Source organism: Labrus bergylta, chromosome 4, assembly GCF_963930695.1.
Source record: "Labrus bergylta chromosome 4, fLabBer1.1, whole genome shotgun sequence".
Classification (NCBI taxonomy): Eukaryota; Metazoa; Chordata; class Actinopteri; order Labriformes; family Labridae; genus Labrus; species Labrus bergylta.
The window spans coordinates 4,817,087-4,836,878 of NC_089198.1; the positions used below are offsets into that span (position 1 = coordinate 4,817,087).

At 40.2% G+C, this 19,792-nt stretch overlaps 2 protein-coding genes and 2 long non-coding RNA genes across 4 annotated transcripts; 1 reads left to right on the plus strand and 3 right to left on the minus strand.

Moving 5' to 3' along the window:
• The first annotated feature begins 181 nt into the window (after positions 1 to 181).
• Positions 182 to 13,912, plus strand: LOC136178982 (uncharacterized). The gene is made up of 3 exons (XR_010666301.1): positions 182 to 2,677; positions 12,577 to 12,680; positions 13,042 to 13,912. It is a non-coding gene; the product is annotated as an uncharacterized lncRNA (long non-coding RNA).
• LOC136178979 (uncharacterized) lies at positions 3,078 to 6,718 on the minus strand. The gene is made up of 2 exons (XR_010666298.1): positions 4,992 to 6,718; positions 3,078 to 4,552 (listed from the first exon to the last, which is right to left on the minus strand). It is a non-coding gene; the product is annotated as an uncharacterized lncRNA (long non-coding RNA).
• On the minus strand, positions 9,191 to 12,006 carry LOC109999612 (GTPase IMAP family member 9-like). The gene is made up of 2 exons (XM_029281352.2): positions 11,872 to 12,006; positions 9,191 to 10,661 (listed from the first exon to the last, which is right to left on the minus strand). Exons 1-2 carry the CDS (start codon positions 11,885 to 11,887, stop codon positions 9,787 to 9,789), a joined length of 891 nt encoding a protein of 296 aa, XP_029137185.1. The 5' UTR covers positions 11,888 to 12,006; the 3' UTR covers positions 9,191 to 9,786.
• A 2,267-nt stretch (positions 13,913 to 16,179) lies between the features above and the next one.
• LOC114921394 (GTPase IMAP family member 9-like) lies at positions 16,180 to 18,742 on the minus strand. Its single transcript, XM_065953367.1, has 2 exons — positions 18,727 to 18,742; positions 16,180 to 17,577 (listed from the first exon to the last, which is right to left on the minus strand). Exons 1-2 carry the CDS (start codon positions 18,740 to 18,742, stop codon positions 16,649 to 16,651), a joined length of 945 nt encoding a protein of 314 aa, XP_065809439.1. The 3' UTR covers positions 16,180 to 16,648.
• Between the last annotated feature and the right edge of the window lie 1,050 nt (positions 18,743 to 19,792).

A 19,792-nucleotide genomic window follows, 5' to 3' on the forward strand; every position in this document is an offset into this window, starting at 1 on the left:
TGCTGTTTATTTGTGACCGTACATAACCTCAGTCACACTGACTTCAGGGTTCCCACTCTTTTCCATAGATCCTTTTCCAGGACTTTTCCAGGACATTTTCAGCGATGATGAAGTTGGTATGACAGTCTGTGATCTTGTGACACCAACATGAAGTGTAGTCTTTAAAGGCTTTAGTGATTTTTCACACATAAATATAATAGAAATCAAGTATCTCCTCTGAAAATAACTGTGTGAGTCATGACTGTCTACAATGGGTGTAACACCCGAGTCCCACTGTCTGTGATGTTTTCAGAGTTTTCAGAGTCCTATCTTCAGTTTGTTTACATCGCCGGGACGGCCGGCTGACTCCTCCCCTCGTGTATAAAAGTTGTTTAATTGAGGGACTAGAGAAAATAAGAATAACATACTGTACTCACTGCTTAACTGTGTTTCTAGATCACGCTCCTAATGTTCCCAATCCATACACCATTCTCAGCCAGATCTCCTGCTAAATGGTTTTCCATTGTGGACCTAGTAGTCTAATGCTTTCTTCTCTATCCCCGTTCAGAAAGACTCCCAGTTTTGGTTTGCTTTCCAGTTCGGAGGAAAGCGTTTTGTGGACACGTTTGTGCCAAGGGCTGACCTGCAGCCCCACCCTCTTCTGTCAAGCACTGTCTCGCAGTCTTTCTTCTGTCACACTCTCCCCAGGTTCAGTCTTCCTGCAGTACGTCGATGACCTCCTCATCACAGCCCCAACAAAGGAGCAGTGTGAGACAGACACCATCCTCCTCCTGCACCATCTCATGGAGGAGGGCCATAAAGCATCCCTGTCTAAACTACAGTTTGTAAAACAGGAAGTGACCTTAGGTCATATCCTCACACCAAAGGGCCAATCTCTTTCTCCCTCCCGGGTTAAGGCTGTGGCTGATACACCTAAACCTATGACTAAAAAACAAGTTCTTTCTTTCCTAGGCATGTGTTCTTACTGCCAACATTTTATTCCTAACTTCTCCGAGACGGAGCAACCACTGAGAGACATCGCACACAAAAGAGACCTGACAGATTCCAGCCCCGATCAGTGGACTGAGGAGGCAAACACTGCGTTTGAAAACCTTAAACTGTCCTTGCAGTCCACCTTGGGCATCCCAGATCCAGAAAAGCCATTTACACAATTTGTTGATGAGACTGTACTTAACCCTGCCACCCTTATGCCTCTACCTGGCCTTGCAGGACTCCAGCTCACCCGTACCCCAAGACCAGACCTGAAAGACGTTGTTGAAAGATCAGAAAGAGTTATGCAATTGTTGAATTTGTTTTAGTTTTTTTCTTTTATTATCATTTAATTCTTTCATCATTTAATACATAGGTCATAAAGTCATAACCTTTTTCTGCTTTCAACATTTCCTGTTAAACTTACACACACTCGTAGTGCCTACACTCCTGTGAGGTCAAGATAAGTGTGACATACATTGAAGCAAAACCACATCAGAGCTCGTAGGCGTGTAGCGTTTCTGAGTATCTGCTCGGTTCACGGTCTTCGAGCTGAAACCACATATGAACTTGGTATTACCTATGTCATGAACTTGGCATGACCTGTGGATGTATCACGTTTCTGCGAACGTGCATTGTTGAGGTGTTAAAGGATCTTGAAAAAAGAGAGACTTTTTGTCTATAAAAACGCTGTAGAAAATCTGATCGAGGTTCTTTTTTGCTTTGCTAAACGAATCCACGTCACTCTGACTTTTGAAATCCCATTTTGGGACTTAGTCTCTGAGCCAAGATCTTTTAAAACCTCAAGTGTCCACACTCACAGGTTTAGACTTTGGTCTTTGAGTTTTGTTTTCCTTTTCCATTTTTTATATTTTTCTTTTACTGTTTTGTATTTGCATTTGGAATATCATTTGAAATGTTTTTATACATTTTCGGAAACTTTTTGAAATCATTTTCTGACTGAAATCATTTACACCACAAAGACTGGAAGTTCCCCTTAAGGACCCCGTGAACCTCGGAAGGTAAGTAGTGAGCAGTCACACCACGGCACACTTGTCTTACTGATTTATATTACACACTTCATACACACCTAACATCCTAGTGAGGGGAGTTCACAGTTATTCCCTCTCTGGGGGGTAATCTAGAGTCCTATACCAGGGGTTATCCTTGAATCTAATTATTCTAGAAATGAATGTTAGGCAGATAATCCTGGAGCTGTGATTATAACTTGTTCATCTGTCCTCCAAACGGTGTTAGAGGAGTCATTTTACATAGCTCCTTCCACTAGGAAAGAGGAGACTAGCAGGTTGGTAGGGAGTGAGCTCTCATTTAGTTCAATAATTAGTTAACTAATGTGTGTTGAGCTCCCGTTAGCTATAGTAAAGTTATTCACCCCTTTTTGCATGTTCAGGACATGCTACAACGTTCCTCTCACTAACCCTAACCTAAGTTTCTATGTTAACGGTTCTGGTTATAGGGATACCGTCCACTGCCCACGCCTGTTTCTCTGTAGTAGATGATGTTTCTGTTGTTTGTTCCTCTCCTCTGCCTTCTCATTACTCTGCACAGGCAGCAGAACTGGTGGCTCTGACTGAGGCATGCAAACTGGCTAAAGGCAAATCTGTCACCATTCTCGCTTGCTACGCCTTTGGCGTTGTGCGTGACTTTGGCGCACTCTGGAAACATCTCAAGTTCCTCAAATCTGACGGTAAACCCATCTTACACCACCACAAGGTAGCTGCCCTGTTGGAAGCCATTTTGTTACCTTCCAGCATTGCTGTTTGCAAATGTGCTGCTCACACCTCCTCCCGTGACCAAGTTTCTCTGGGTAATGCTCATGCAGATGCAGCTGCAAAAGCTGCGGCTGCCACCACAAATTTCCTGTTTGCACTCTGCCTCAGCCGCTCCTTCCCCCACAGCGTCCCTGTCTGCTCTACTTCAATTTTCTCTGAATACTTGTAAAGCAAACTGCATCATCCAAATGTGCTTTAATGTGATTTTTTGCTTCTTCATTTTAATAAAATGTTGTAACAGAGTCTGTAGTTTTATTTGTGAACAAAGAGAGACGTGAGACTAGAATTCAGGTTGATCAAGAGGATTCATCGAAGTCAAGAAGTCAAAGTCAACTTTATTGTCAATTTCAAAATATGCCAGACATACAGTGGAATTGAAATTGTGTTTGTCTCCGTCCCGCGGTGCAATACAACCAAAATAAGGTAAAATAAGATAAAATAAAATAAGGTAAAATAAGATAAACAATATTTACAGTAATAAATTCTAAATAGTGCAAAAGGTACAAAACAAAATGGTAAATAAAATAAAATTTAAAGAAAAAGTAAACTTGAAATGTGCAATAAATGACAAGTTTCACAGAGCAAAGAAACAAAAAACTTTTTTTTAATGTGTTTTGTTTTTTAATCGTATATATTTACTTTATAAAGTTGAAAATCATACCATAACATATTTTAGACTCTTTAATGTCAGAAGTAGATATGATAATGGGGACAGTAAGGGGTTAATAAATGATCCTCTATAATGAATATAATCAGTCCTCCTCGTTTCATCATTACAGTTGTTGATATTTGACTGATCAGTCTATTATCACACTGAGCTGTTACTGCTAATACTACACATACTTTTACCATTATTACTGACACTGTAGCTTTAAATCTATTTTATTCATTGTTGTTGTTGTTGCTCTGTTTGTCTCTCTTCTTCTTCCTGAATCTCCCTCTATCACACTTTCCAGCTTGGACACAGTGTCATCAGACGGCTGTTCATCATGAGTCTGGATCTGCTCGAGGTTTCTTCCTCTTGAAGGGGACATATTATGAAAAATCCACTTGGGTAACCTGAGTGTCTACCGACCCACAAAACGTGAAATAAACCCATCCAGTCCTTTGATTGTGGTCTGCATAAGTCTTACAACACAGACAAAAATTCCCCGTTTCAAATTTGCTCTCCTTGTGACATCACAAGTTGGATTCAGGTAAAACAATACCCTCCCCTCATATCTCCACCCACACAGAGCGTTCTGAGAGAGCTGGTTTATACAGGGTCACAAACCTGCTCTGGGGCTTGATTCATGTTTTATTTTGACCAAAGCACAGCACAGATGGTGTCGTTAATGTTTAGAGAAATATCTTAGAATACGGTGAATGGAAAAGAAACTCTTGTATTTTCTTCAGGATCAGTGAAAGAATTCCTGGAGCTGCGTGTGAGACAAACCATAAAGGAGATGTGTCAGGAGACGTTGATGCTTTTGATGATCGTGACGACATATATGGATTTAATAAAATGTGCTTTGCCTCTGTGCACTTCCTGTCAGCACCTGTGTGTCCGATCGGACTTAAAGCCGTTCATTATCTCTTACTGACATTGTTTCCTCCTCTTGATGCTCGTTTGTGTTGTTCTTACTCCCTGATGTACGTCATTTCAACAAAAGTGTATTTCTACCAAAAGCATTTAGTTTCTTTTCTTTTCTTTTCTTTTTTAAATACAAAGTGTACTGGTTGTGTACTCACCATTGTGTTGTGATGAACCAGGTATAAAAACTCACTTTTGGCACCAGCAGCCGTTTATTCTGATAATAACAGAAGAAAGATGAGCACGCTCACACAGACACTTTGGTGGTTAACAGCTCTAACATTCACACAGGGACAGGATAATGCAGACAGGACAAACATTTAACGTGTATATAAAATGTAGGTCTCTGTCACAGCCACTTCTTTGGTAGTAAGCTTCAGTATTTACTTAAACAGAGAGCAGAAAATCAAGCTAACTGTTGGTGAAGTCAGCTACACCACGACAACAAATGATGAAGCTGAAACTCAGCTAGAAAAGCATAAAAACATGGAGAGTTGAAATAACTCAACTAAAACAAATCAATATCACCACAAAAGTCTTTGATAAATATTTTAAGAGGATCTCTGAAACATGGCACATTAGTAAAACTTACTTTTACTCAGAAAAACTGACTTATTTCATCGTTTTTTAGCGGAGCTCTTAATAAGTCAACTCACCACGGAGAGTGTAACCTGGCAACAGGGCACGGGGCTCATCACGCATGTCTGCAGGGGCCCCAGCAGAGGGCGCTCATGGTACTCACAAGCTAAAAGCTCATGGTCACAAATACATTACTGATGGCACAATACATTAAGATACAACCAAACTAAATGATATGACGCAACATGTGCAGTGGGGGGTCCAGACTTCTTTGACCGGGGTGGCCCATGTGAGGGATCTTCGAGTGTGTCACGATTTGATTGAGAATCTATTTTCTATTCAAAATGATTCTGGATTCATGATTCAAAGTCTATTTTTGAATTAGTACATATACTTCAGGATCTACTCCAGTCATCTGTGAGACTGGCTGAATTTCTTGCTGCTCCATTTGGCATTCTACAGAGTTAAAGAGCTAGCATTAGCACTTAGCAGGGAGTGACTGATTGGAAAAAAATAATAATTGATTTTTGGAAGTTATGAATCTATTTAAAATCTCAGAAACTAAAAATTGGATTTTTACATAAATCATTTTTTTTCCCAACCTCTAGTGCATGGGCACACACTAATGAATATCCTTTCCCCCTTTTCTATTTCCACTAATAATGTCTACTTTAAAGGCAGGGTTGGTCATTTTCTAAAACTAGCATAATTTTGAAAGTAGCATTCCCTCAGTGCGCCGTCTGCACCCCTCCCCTCTGTGCTCCCTCTAAAGCCACGCCCCCTCACTTACATGCACAAGCACCGTTGCTCCAGAAGCGGACCTCAGCTCATGCTTTGAGTGTGGGCTCGTGCAGTCATGGGGTCGAGAACGAGCAGGGAGACAGGGAGGCGTGATTGGTTCATCAGATTGGTACCTCGTGGCAGACATTGGTCAAAATTTGCTGCTTTGCTAAAGTGCTCATGATGGATTAAGCTGGGTCTTTGTATTATAGTCATAGGTAAGGTCTTTTAGCTGCTTTTTGTAAAGCGTCTTGAGATAACACTTGTTATGAATTGGCGCTATACAAATAAAGATTGAGTGATTGATTGAAAGTTTTTACAGGCTAACAACTGCTACAGATGACAGATTTTCTCTCTGTTCCTTTTTCAGAGAACCTGAGTTATTAATGTCTGTCAGGACCTAAAGACAATTTCAACCAAAATCTTAAAAAGTGTATCTGGAGAAAATGACCAACCCTGCCTTTAACTACTATCATAAAAGTATTTCTAATATTTATAAATCTGTGAATGTTTTTTTAACTTTACAAACTACACCATACTACGAATCCAGTCTAATACAATAAATCTCTATTTTTTTTTAAGATGATAAGTTCTGCTTAAAATTCTTTGAGAGAGCGTCACAGGTTAGTTTTAGACGCTCCATGCTGTTGAATCATACTGCAGATGTTTCCATTAATGTTCCCATTAAATTCATATCAGAGAGAATTGGCTGCGTTAAAGACAAACTCAAACTGAGTTTTGGATTTCATCCCCCAGCCTGTTAGAAATTCTGAGGATTTAAGAAATATGTTTTTCCATTGTAGCCCCTTTAGAACGGTTTAATATTTGTGCATTATGAATCATGTAATGGTCCCTCTATAAACATTAACTTAGATACAAGGTGTATGCTACTTTATAAATTGAATGACTTACCTTTACTGACAGCCATATTTGAGTGTTGGAGAGAGTAGCTGATGTGTTTCTAAGCTGAAGAAGAAAAGTTTTTAGTCTGTCTGTGGAAACACTTCCTTATAACTGCATGGAGCCTCACCCTGTTCACCTCTTCCAGCAGCAACAAAATTGCTACTTTTTCTGAAATGGACAAAGTCCAAGTGAAATAAAACTGCCTTTATAGCCCTGACCTAACTGTGTCATAAACCAATGTTCAGACTGAGTTATGTTTCGCTCTTTTCAATAATATTATATATATACAGTGGAGGAAATAATTATTTGATCCCCTGCTGATTTTGTAAGTTTGCCAGATTTCAAAGAAGTGAGAGGTCTATAATTTTTATGGTACCTTTATTTTAACAAACAGAGACAGAATATATAAAAAAAAGTCCAGAAAAAAAAATTACATAAAGATATAAATTAATTTGCATTTGATCGAAGGAAATAAGTATTTGATCCCCATGCAGAACATGACTTAGTACTTGGTAGAGTGACCCTTGTTGGCAAGCACAGAAGTCAGACGATTGTTGTAGTTGGTCACCAGGTTTGTACACATCTCAGGAGGGATTTTGGTCCTCTCCTTTTGCAGATCTTCTCCAAATTCTGAAGGTTTCGAGGCTGTCACTTTGGAACTCGAACTTTCAGCTCCCTCCACAAATTTTTTAAAGGATAAAGGTCTGGAGACTGGGTAGGCCACTCCATGACCTTAATGTGCTTCTTCTTGAGCCACTGCTTTGTTGCCTTGGCCGTATGTTTCGGGTTGTTGTCATGCTGGAAGACCCATCCACGACCCGTCCTCAGTGCTCTGGCTGAGGAAAGGAGGTTCTTGTCCAAGATCTGACGGTACATGGCCCCATCCATCGGCCCCTCAATGCGTGAAGTTGTCCTGTACCCTTAGCAGAGAGACAGCCCCAAAGCATAATGTTTCCTCCTCCATGCTTGACGGTGTTCTTGGGTTGGTATTCAGCATTTCTCTCCCTCCAAACACAACAACTCCAGTTTATGCCAAAGAGTTGAATTTGGTCTCATCTGACCACACCACCTTCTCCCAAGCCTTCTCTGAATCATTTAGGTGTTCACTGGCAAACTTCAGACGGGCCAGTACATGTGCCTTCCTGAGCACGGGGACCTTGCGGGCACTGCAGGATTTCAATCCATTACGGCACAGTGTGTTCCCAATGGTTTTCTTGGTGACTGTGGTCCTAGCTGTCTTGAGATCATTACAAAGCTCCTCCCGTGTAGTTCTGGGCTGATTCCTCACCCTTCTCATGATCATCCTTGCCCTACGAGGCGAGATCTTGCATGGAGCTCCAGACAGAGGGCGATTGATGGTTATTTTAAATTTCTTCCATTTTCTTATAATTGCACCAACAGTTGTCTCCTTCTCAACAAGCTTCTTGCTGATGCTCTTGTAACCCATTCCAGCCTTGTGCAGGTCTACAATCTTGTCCCTGATGTCCTTTGACAGTTCTTTGGTCTTGCCCATGGTGGTGGAGTGGTTGGAAAGGAAAAGATTGATTCTGTTGACGTGTCTTTTTTACCCATAATGAGCAGTGATTAGGAGTACTTTAGGAGTTGGTTTGTAGGGGATCAAATACTTATTTCCTTCAATCAAATTCAAATTCATTTATAACTTTATACAATGTTTTTTTCTGGCCTTTTTTAAAATATTCTGTCTCTGTTTGTTAAAATAAAGGTACCATAAAAATGATAGACCGCTCACTTCTTTGTAATTGGTCAAACTTACAAAATCAGCAGGGGATCAAATAATTATTTCCTCCACTGTATATGTATATATTTTTTCACTTCTTTCATGGTTTCTTTGAGTTACTGACTTCTCTCTCTATTCAGGGAGTAACCTAGTGTTTCTCTATTTGCTGTCACTTTAACTAAACTTCATCTCAAAGGCAAAAAAAAATACTTCTTACTCCACTGAATTTATCAAAAATCTTTAGTTTGTCTGCTAGTTACTCCGATTCAGATTTAGATTCAGATTAATATTACAAAATATGATCAATACATACATTTTCAAATGTGTCATTGTGGGAATTCACATGGGTATCCATCCATTATCAGTACTGCATTTCCCATTCGGGGTCACTGGGGCTGGAATCGATCCCAGCTGTCATTGGGTGAGAGGCGGGGTTACACCCTGGACTGTTCCCCAGCCAATCACAGAGCTGACATATCGAGACAGACAACCAGACACACTCACATTCACACTTACGGGGAATTTAGAGTTACCAGTTAACCTAACGAGCATGTCTTTGGATTGTGGGAGGAAGCCGTAGTACCCGGGGAGAACCCACACATGCACGGGGAGAACATGCAGACTCCACACAGAGAGGCTCCTGTCAGACGGGGATTCAAACCAGGACATTGTAATATAGATCTGTGTGTCGTCTGCGTAGTTATGATAACTTATTTAATTGTTTTCTATAATTTGAGCTAGTGGGAGTAATGTAGATGTTAAACAGAAGAGTCCAGAAATAATAATCTTTTATTTTGTTGATGAAACTGGATTCAGTCTCGTATCCCCTTTGGAAAAACAACAACAACTACACACTGAGTTACAACATTTTATTGAAATGATAAAGAAAGCACATTTTGGTTATTCACTTTGGCTCTAACACATTAACAAGATTTGTAGCATCCTCCAGTAAAAGAATAACAAACAACATTTACTTGAGAAAACCTCTTAATTTCTTAACTAACCTTAACCGGGTTACTTACAATATTTAATCAACGCTTAAGGATCTTTCTCTTAATGTTTACAACATTAACAACAGCAAGAAGCCACATGACACAATATGTGTATTTTTTTTATAATGTAAAGGTATTAAGACATTATTAACATGTTAACTGACTTAAAACTTAAATGCTATACTGTATTTGAGATCATGATGAAAGAACGATTATTTGTGTAAAAGAATACCCTTTTAATATAGTAGGGGAAATGCCTCTGACCTCAGGGGGAATGTAAAATAGTCACAGGAAGATGTTTATTTTGTCACCAAGTTTGTCCTCGCAGCAAGGATTCACCAAACATGTGTCTCGTGTGAAAGATAACATTCATTTTTGCAGAGTCAGATCAGTTTTAGACACTTAAATTGTAATGATGTTGAAGAATCATTTCAGCAATATTGAGCTGTTATTTTGTGTTCAATCTCTCACACCTTTATAAACACGATAAAATTCCAACCCTATCTGAAGGATTTCCATTAAATATCTGAACAATGCAGGGCTGTTCTCTGCATCTCTTCTAGCTATTTTTTCAATCATCTCATTCAGTAAAAGGTCCTTCTCAAGTTGTTCGCCAACTGATCTGAATAATTTAGATAAATTCTCCAGTTCCTCCCTCTCTTTCCTCATTTCCTCTTCTTTCTCTTTCAGGATTCTCTGTTTCTCCTCTTCAATCGCCCTCTCTACCTTCTGAAACATCTCAGTGGTGTAATGGTTTCCTGTGTTCTTTTCTGTTATTTTTCTGATCTTGTTGAGCAGCTCAGTGACCTGAGAACTATCAGAGAGGTTGTTATCAAAGACGTGGTACTGGTCGTTACATTTGGCCACAAGCTCCTGCAGGTCTTCGCTTTCCTTCAAGATCTCTTCGATAGGTTGCCCTCTGAGCAGGTCACCATGGGTAAAGAGAACCATGCTGTATTTGTTTGCTTCCTCTCCAAAGATTTTCTGAATCTTCTCCACCGTCTTCTGTATTTCTTCTGTGAATCGTTCCAGTTTGATGACAATCAGAAAGATATGTGGTCCAGGAGAAGCATAAGCCATACACCGGACGATATTTGCACGTGTCGTCACTGCGTCAGTATTGGTGTCAAACAGACCTGGAGTGTCGATGACAGAAACCTTCTGTCCATCCAGCTCACCATACGCCTTAGCGCAGCCTTCAGTCACAGATTTAAAGGAGAACCTTGATTTGAATTCTTCCTTTCCCAGGATGGTGTTCGCTGTGGCGCTCTTCCCAGCTCCGGTCTTCCCCACCATCACGATCCGGATCTCCTCATTATTGTACATGGTTGGTTCTGATTGGATGAGAGAAAATAAAGGAACAACATGAAGGACTATATGTGTCCATTTGATTATCTATACCTGATCTTATCCAATTATGCAGTTATTTGTGTTTTGTTTTTTTGAACAAATGGATTTCAGATTCAAAATTAAAATGTATCTGATCGCAGTAGACACGAGGTCCCAGCAGAAAAAAGTTTGGGAATGCTATGATATCCTACAAAACACAATTATATCGTACGACACATGAAGATATGGTACGATGCAACCAAACTAAATTATAAGACGCAACATGATGTGCAGGGGCGGATCCAGACTTCTTTGACTGGGGTGGCCCAACTGAGAAAGCGACTTATGCCGGAGCGGCCCAAAAGTGGAAACGTTTTCAAAAAATTCTGACTTTGTGACTGATAAACTGTGAAACTGTGTCTCTACACTGCAATAAACATGTGTCTTACACATCCAGGAGTAAGGCTGCTTCATGCTGGCACTACTCTTTCAAATTCTGTCTTTTAATCACAACAATAAAACATCCCTGAAACATGGGAAAGATTCAGAAACATCTCAACCTACTACCAAAGCATGACCTTTTCTTACTTCTACCTTATCAGGGCATATTAAGCAAAGCATATCAAGATCATAATTCATGTTCACAACTTCCTAACTTTCAGCGTCTGTGCTCTCCTGCTCTCGGCTAATAAATGAACCAGTGGGAATTAATATTGTCTTCTTATTCACACTCAAGCATTGGCTGCAACAAAGACAATTCGACAACTTCCTCTCTTTCTCCCAATAAGCAGTAATTAGGAAGGTATTTAGGAAACCGCCTAGTTACAAGTTACACCTACACACTACGAATCCAGTCTAATACAATAAATCCCTCTTTTTTTTAAGATGATAAGTTCTGGTTAAAATTATTTGAGAGAGCGTCACAGGTTAGTTTTAGAAGCTCCATGCTGTTGAATCATACTGCAGATGTTTCCAGTCATTTTCCCATTAAATTCATATCAGAGAGGATTGACTGTGTTAAAGACAAACACAAACTGAGTTTTGGATTTCATCCCCCAGCCTGTTAGAAATTCTGAGGATTTAAGAAATATGTTTTTCCATTGTAGCCCCTTTAGAACGGTTTAATATTTGTGCATTATGAATCATGTAATGGTCCCTCTATAAACATTAACTTAGATACAAGGTGTATGCTACTTTATAAATTAAATGACTTACCTTTACTGACAGCCATATTTGAGTGTTGGAGAGAGTAGCTGATGTGTTTCTAAGCTGAAGAAGAAAAGTTTTTAGTCTGTCTGTGGAAACACTTCCTTAAAACTGCACGGAGCCTCACCCCGTTCACCTCTCCCAGAAGCAGTTCTTCTTCTTCTTCTTCTTCTTCTTTGGATTTTATTGGCAGCTGGCATCCAAAAGGTTGCATTACTGCCATCTGCTGGATTTAATTATTACTCACTTTTCTAAATCCTCCTCAATAAACCTAAACAAGCATCTTCGTCCTCTCCCTCTCTCCCCACACTCCAAAATACTTTTTAAATCTCTTCTTACGAGTCCCTCTCTCTCCATTTCTGACATCATGTTCTGTCTATGTGTTAAATACTTTCTACATTTAATAGCTATGTTCAACTGTTTCTGCTAGATTGCATATCTCACAAAGACTGGATGAATGTTTTCCAGTGACATGTAGAGAGCTATTTAAATGACTGTGACTGATTCTTAACCTGGACATTACGACCTCCTCTCTTCTGTTGCTCCCTCTGTATTTTACTTTATCTATTTCCCTCTGAATTGAATATAAATGTCTTCCCTTTGTCTGATTGTTCCGATATTGTTGCCATTCCTGTTTGATTTTACTCCATGTGACTTGTTTCCCCTCTGACTGAGATCATTTGATGTTAATATCAATCCTCTCTTTCTTTACAGCTTCCTTTGCCAACCTGTCCACCTTTTCATTTCCTGCTATACCTGAATGTTCTGGAACCCACATGAACATCACATCTGTCCCCTGTTTAACCACCTGGGAATGTGTAAATATGATTTCATATAATAAATCTTGACGACTGTGAGATGATCCTGATTGAATACTGTATAAAGCGCTGACTGAATCACTGCATATCAGCACTTTCCTTCCTTTCATTTGCTCAACACATTCTAATGCAACTAAAATGGCGTACAACTCTACTGTGTACACGTTCAGGAAATCTGACGTTCTCTTCACTACTTCAACCTTGAACCTTTTGGGATAAACGCAGCTGATCCTGTTGCATTTGTGATCGGGTCTTTAGATCCATCTGTGAATACTTGTACATGATCTCCATATCTCTGTTCTATGTGTTCATAGAATTCACTAACTAAATCAACATTTCTTTTTCTTTCCTTTATCTTTAGTAACTCCAAGTCTACTTCAGCTGTCTCAAGCAGCCACATTGGAACTGGTGGCCATAAAACAGCTGGACTGATATCCTCGTCATACACTCCCATATCTCTCGCCACTCTATCCCCGATCCATCCAAAACTGGACTTTATTGTTCTCTCTTTTTCCCAGCAATCCTTTAACACTGCTTTTGTTGGGTGACTTTCTCCATGTCCTCTCAAGTTCAGCCAATAATTTGCTGATAGCTGTTTCCTCCTTAAACATAGTGGCATCTCTCCTACTTCTACCTGAAGCGCACATATTGGAGATGATTTCACTGCCCCACTACATATCCTAAGAGCCTGTGCCTGAATCATTTCTAACTTTGCAAGTGTTGTCTTTGCTGCAGATCCATATACCACACTCCCATACTCAATCCTAGTTCTAATTAACGCCACATATATATATTTTAAGGCAGCAACATCAGCTCCCCAATCCATTCCTACAAGACATCTCATTACATTTATTACTTTTTTGCATTTATCAACAATATTCCTGATGTGTTCCTTCCATGTCAACCGGACATTAAAAAATACCCCTAAAAAACTAAATGAGTCAACTCGTTCTATCTTATTTCCACACAATGTCAAACCAATATTCTCCCCAATTTTCTTTCGAGAAAAGAACATGATCTTTGTTTTTTCCACAGAAAATGTCATTCCCCACTTTAATCCCCACTTCTCAACTAAAATGATCCCTTTCTAAATTTTATTTACAATAAATTGTATATTCTTTCCTTTTTTCCACAATGCTCCATCATCCACAAACAATGACCTTCCTATATCTGTTGGGATATTATCAAATATATCATTTATCATAATTGAAAATAAAATCGGACTTATCACACTTCCCTGTGGTGTTCCATTCTCTACAACATACTTTTTAGAATCTAAAGTGTCATCAACTCCGCGAATGAATATGGCCAGTTGCGCAACATCTGTAATGTCCGTGCTTTCATCAATTGCAACTGAAAACGCAATAAATGATTTTACTTTGTGCTTCAATTGGCTGTCCAAATCTGCCGAAAGATCAGAAATCCTGTCTGCAATTGTGTTTCTTGTCAGGCTGATATTTGCAAAAGCCTGACGCTTTTCAGGGCACACGAGCTCTGCAGCCTTCAGCATGCATGTCTTCACAAATTCACCATCACAAAATGGTTTTGAAGTCGTTGCAATTTCATAAGCAATAAGGTAGCTGGCTTTCACTGCAGCATCATTGATTTCTCTGCTGTGACTAAACACAGACTGCTGTTTCTTCAGACAGGTCAACAGTTCATTAACTTTATTTATTCTCTGTTGTCCTTGCAAGTGGTGGTATTTGTCAGCATGAAGGGTCTCATAGTGGCGCCGAAGGTTGTATTCTTTCAGCACTGAAACATGCTGTGAGCACACCAAACACACAGGTTTCCCATTTACTTCCGTGAATAAAAAGGACGATGACCATTTTTCTTGGAAAACTCTGCACTCTGTGTCCACTTTTCGTCTTTTTGACATTTTGGGGCAATGAGAGTGCCAAAGCGCATAATGTTGAAAGTATAAGGCAGAACGACAAGGTAGCTCCGGGCAAGCCGTACTACCTGTTTATACTTGCTCCCTGCTCAGCCCCGGTATAAAGTTTGCTTGCTTAACATAATTGCTATTGCGACATCTAGTGGACACATTTAGAACAGCAGTTTCTTTCATTGAAAAATAGCAGCTCATTTTACGTTACATTCCAAAACGACTTCCAGTTACACACAATTGTCCAGTAGTTCAATGTACGACAAATTAATCAGTGCCAGTCAATGCAATCCATGTAATGCTAGGAAGGATTTTTATAAAAAAAATATATATATATTTTTTTTTTTTTACAATACTGTACTTCACAAAATCATCTCGCGGGCCGGATTAAACCCGTTCACGGGCCTGATCCGGCCCGCGGGCCGTACGTTTGACACCCCTGCTCTAGGGGGGGGGGGGGGGGGGGTGTCAGTCAGACATGTAGTGGAAAAATACTGTGCTTACTTATGCTGTTTATTTGTGACCGTACATAACCTCAGTCACACTGACTTCAGGGTTCCCACTCTTTTCCATAGATCCTTTTCCAGGACTTTTCCAGGACATTTTCAGCGATGATGAAGTTGGTATGACAGTCTGTGATCTTGTGACACCAACATGAAGTGTAGTCTTTAAAGGCTTTAGTGATTTTTCACCCTTAAATGTAATATAAATCAAGTATCTCCTCTGAAAATAACTCTGTGAGTCATGACTGAAGAAGAAGGCGTGAATCTGTACATTAGCCCTCGCACCCAGCTGTATTACAATGCATATACACAAGTAATCACCAACAACTGCTTTCTTCAATTCTAACAGTTTAATTAACAAAGCCACATCAATCAAAATCAATTAAACTCAATCAACAACAGCTATTACACGCTAATCTAAAGCAAACACTATGGAATGAGGTGTGTAGTTGTGTGTGTGTGTGTGTGTGTGTGTGTGTGTGTGTGTGTGTGTGTGTGTGTGTGTGTGTGTGTGTGAGAGAGAGAGAAGGCAAGATGATGGTGTGGACGTGTGGTCACCTCACTTGTAGGATGGCGGTCACCGAACAAAGACGGCCTTCTGGCGTGGTATGATTGTGTACACAGTAAGGCAGGATCAAGTTAAGTTTGGTCTCTGCACAGGAGTTCAAAGGAAATTCACACGGGACGCGGCGGCTCAATTTAGTCCGTACGATAATGCCGAGGGTTAACGACGCCAAAACTTTAATACAAATAATAATAATAATAAAACATTTGATTTATAAGCTTTTCAAAACTCAAAGAAACTGTACATTTGTTAAAAAACAGAAAGAACAGCACAGTAAGGACAGACTAACAGACATTGCAACATTACTCACAAATCATAACAACAATAAAGGTAAAACTACAGAAAATACATCACAATCATACATTAAAAGCTTGTTTAAAGAGGTGAGTTTTGATAAGTGATTTGAAAGTAGGAGGGTCGGTGCAGTGTTGAATGTGTGTGGGGAGTGAGTTCCAGAGGGAGGGGGGGCAGCTATGGAGAAGGCTCTGTCCCCCCAGGTTCTGTCCCCCCAGGTTCGGTGCTTGGTTCTAAGAGGGGGAGATAGGAGGTTGGCTTTTGAGGAACGGAGGCTGCGTGCAGGAGTGTGAGGGTGAAGGAGAGCTGTGAGGTAGGAGGCGACCTGGTGGTTAAGGGCTTTATGTGTGAGGAGAAGGATTTTGAATTGGATACGGTAAGGGACAGGGAGCCAGTGGAGATTTTGCAGGACAGGGATGCGGTGAAAGAGAGGTGCGGCGAAAACAACAGAGGTAGAGAGCACCTACAGAGTAACCTGGATCCTTACGAGGTTTAACTGTGTATGCAGGGACAAGTTGATTTGTATCCTCTGATGCTGGAAGGCAGCACATGAGACAGAAAGAACAATGGGAGACCACCACCTCGGTTAAGGGATGGTATACAACAGAGGGAATGTCGTAGCAACTTACTGGATAATAGGAATTTAAGAAACAACAGATCAGTTTTAAACACTGACATTATAATGAACATCAGGTCGGATACAAATAGCTGAAGTTATTTTTCAACCTCTAAAGAACACTAAAGCCACTGTCAGCAAATCTCCAATAACAGAAGCAATCACTGAGAGCAATTGAGGTCTCTTCTCTGCCTCTATTCTAGCCCTCCTTTCTTGATCCTCCGTCAGCCTTTTTTTTTCCTCTTCCATTTCTCTCATAAAAGCTGCCAATAATTGACGTACCCTCTCCATATCTAGCCTTTCTTCTCTCATCATGTGTACTGACTTTTCCTCTATTTTCCTCATTAGTTCCTCCGTCTCTTTGTGCATTTGCTCTTCTTTCTCTTTCAGGATTCTCTGTATCTCCTCTTCAATCGCCCTCTCTACCTTCTGAAACATCTCAGTGGTGTAATGGTATCCTCTGTTCCACCCTGTTATATTTCTGATCTTGTTGAGCAGCTCTCTGGTCTGAGAACTATCAGAGAGGTTGTTATCAAAGACGTGGTACTGGCCGTTACATTTGGTCACAAGCTCCTGCAGGTCTTCGCTTTCCGTCAAGATCTCTTCGATAGGTTTCCCTCTGAGCTGGTCACCATGGGTAAAGAGAACCATGCTGTATTTGTTTGCTTCCTCTCCAAAGATTTTCTGAATCTTCTCCACCGTCTTCTTTTCTTCTTCTGTGAATCGGTCCAGTTTGATGACAATCAGAAAGATATGTGGTCCAGGAGAAGCATAAGCCATACACTGGATTATATTTTTACGTGTCGTCTCTTCATCAGTATTGGTGTCAAACAGACCTGGAGTGTCGATGACAGAAACCTTCTGTCCATCCAGCTCACCATACGCCTTAGCGCAGCCTTCGGTCACAGATTTAAAGGAGAACCTTGATATAAATGTTTCCTTTCCCAGGATGGTGTTTCCTGTGGCGCTCTTCCCAGCTCTGGTCTTGCCCACCATCACGATCCGGATCTCTTCATTATTGTATCGGGTCAGTTCTGATGAGATGGCAAAAGAACAGAACAGTTTTTATTCAATCACACAGTTTGGACCAGAGGTTCTTCTTCAGGTGATAATAATCTTCTGCATCTCTCTGCTGTTTTTGTAGCTCTCTAAGCATTTGTAAGATGGTAAAACTTCCCCCAAACAACTTTTAGATTGATAGGTTCAGTATTTTGTTTTAATTTTTCTACTAGTTCATGTGAGCAGATAATTACTGTGGAGTATTAGGGCCGTGTTACAGAATTATTTTTTCTAAAATTTTGAGATTAAAGACGTAAATTCTTGAGATTAAACTACTTATTCTACGGTTTGAAACTCGTAAATGGATGTTAAATGAGGCTCTGGTTAAAATCATTGTTCTGAAAGGTCGGATCAGAAGAGCAGCCATCCGCCTGCTTGAAGATGATGGAAGGGGAACCCGCAAAGCCACAAAAGAGTTTCTCGCAGTATCTTTTCAGAGTCCTGATACTCATGACAATGTGATGCTGATTTGCCAAAAGCATGTGTAGTTTCATATCTGCACAAATAAAGCCCCAACACGACTAATTTAGATTCCACAGAGAATTAACTTTACTAAAGTATAACTTACAAGATGAGGAATGTGATAACTTCACATTCCTCATTTTCGTACAAACGGCTGCTGCTCCTCTGATATAACTGTAGACTAAAATAATAACTTTAATCTTGTGAATATATGATCCCTAAATGTCTTGGTTTTGTCTCGGCCTCGATCCCTAAATGTCTTGGTTTTGTCTCGATCCCTAAATGTCTTGGTCTTGTCTCAGTCTCGATCCCTGAATGTCTTGGTCTTGTCTCAGTCTCGATCCCTGAATGTCTTGGTCTTGTCTCAGTCTCGATCCCTAAATGTCTTGGTCTTGCCTCAATCCCTAAATGTATTGGTCTTGTCTCGATTCCTAAATATCTTGGTCTTGTCTCGATCCATAAATATCTTGGTCTTGTCTCGGCCTCGGAGCACTCTGGTCTCAGGTGTGTCTTGGTCTCGCTTAATGTTGTCTTGACTATGACACTAGTTATAAATGTATTGTTGAAATTCCTTTAATATCCTACTTTAAATCGTCCTGCAGTTTAAACATTAGTGTCCAGATGTAAGCTAGATCATGAATACACACTGAATACATACTTACCATTATTGTTGGCCATACTTGGGTCAGGGAGAGGAGAGCTGGTCAGTCAGAGCCAAAGAAGAAGTAAGGTGAAGTCTGTCTGCAAAAACATCAACTTATACAAGGACCTTCATGCAATCAATCCACCCACCCTCCCACCCTCTTTATCTGTTTTATCTTTCATGACAGCTTTCGTTCACCCCTCCCATCCGCAATTACAAGAAATGATCAAATTTCCCTGAATTGGTGAGAGGTAAACTAAACTTGGAAAATAACACTTCATAGCTAAACCTGATAATTATTTTAGAGGATCTCTGAAATATGGCACATTAATTAAACTTACTTTTACTAAGAAAAACTGACTTATTTCATCGTTTTTTAACGGAGCTCTTAAGGAGTCAACTCACCACAGAGAGTGTAACCTTTGTAGGTAACACGAGCAGGCCTGATAACTGAAGGCTCTACCTCCCATAGTACATGTAGAAAACTGTAGGTACCACGAGCAGGCCTGATAACTGAAGGCTCTACCTCCCATAGTACATTTGGAGACTGTAGGTACCACGAGCAGGCCTGATAACTGAAGGCTCTACCTCCCATAGTACATTTAGAGACTGTAGGTACCACGAGCGGGCCTGAAGGGATTCTGGAAGCATAATGTTTTGGGGTAATTCTGCACTATTAGCTCTTTAAGATAAGATGGTGCCTGACCATTAAGAGCTTTCTAAATGCGAAGAAGGATTTTAAGTGCAGAGAAGCCAATACAGGAAAAAAGTGGTCCCTTTTCCTAGGCAGTACACGAGCTGCAGCATTTTGGACTAGTTGAAGAATCTATAGAGACTTAAGAGCCTGATAAAAGAGAATTACAGTAATCCAAAATGGAGGTAACAAATGCATCAACCAGTTTTCCTGCATTGTTTTGTGAAAGGATATGCCTGATTTCGGATATATTTCGAAGGTGAAAATAGGCTGTTCTTGAAATTTGTTTTAGCTTTAAATGTAAATGAGCTGTGTCCGACCACGCCCCCTCTCTGGAAGAGCTCTGGTGCTACTGGCTTTCTCGCTCCATGCCCTATTGTTTACTGTGAGA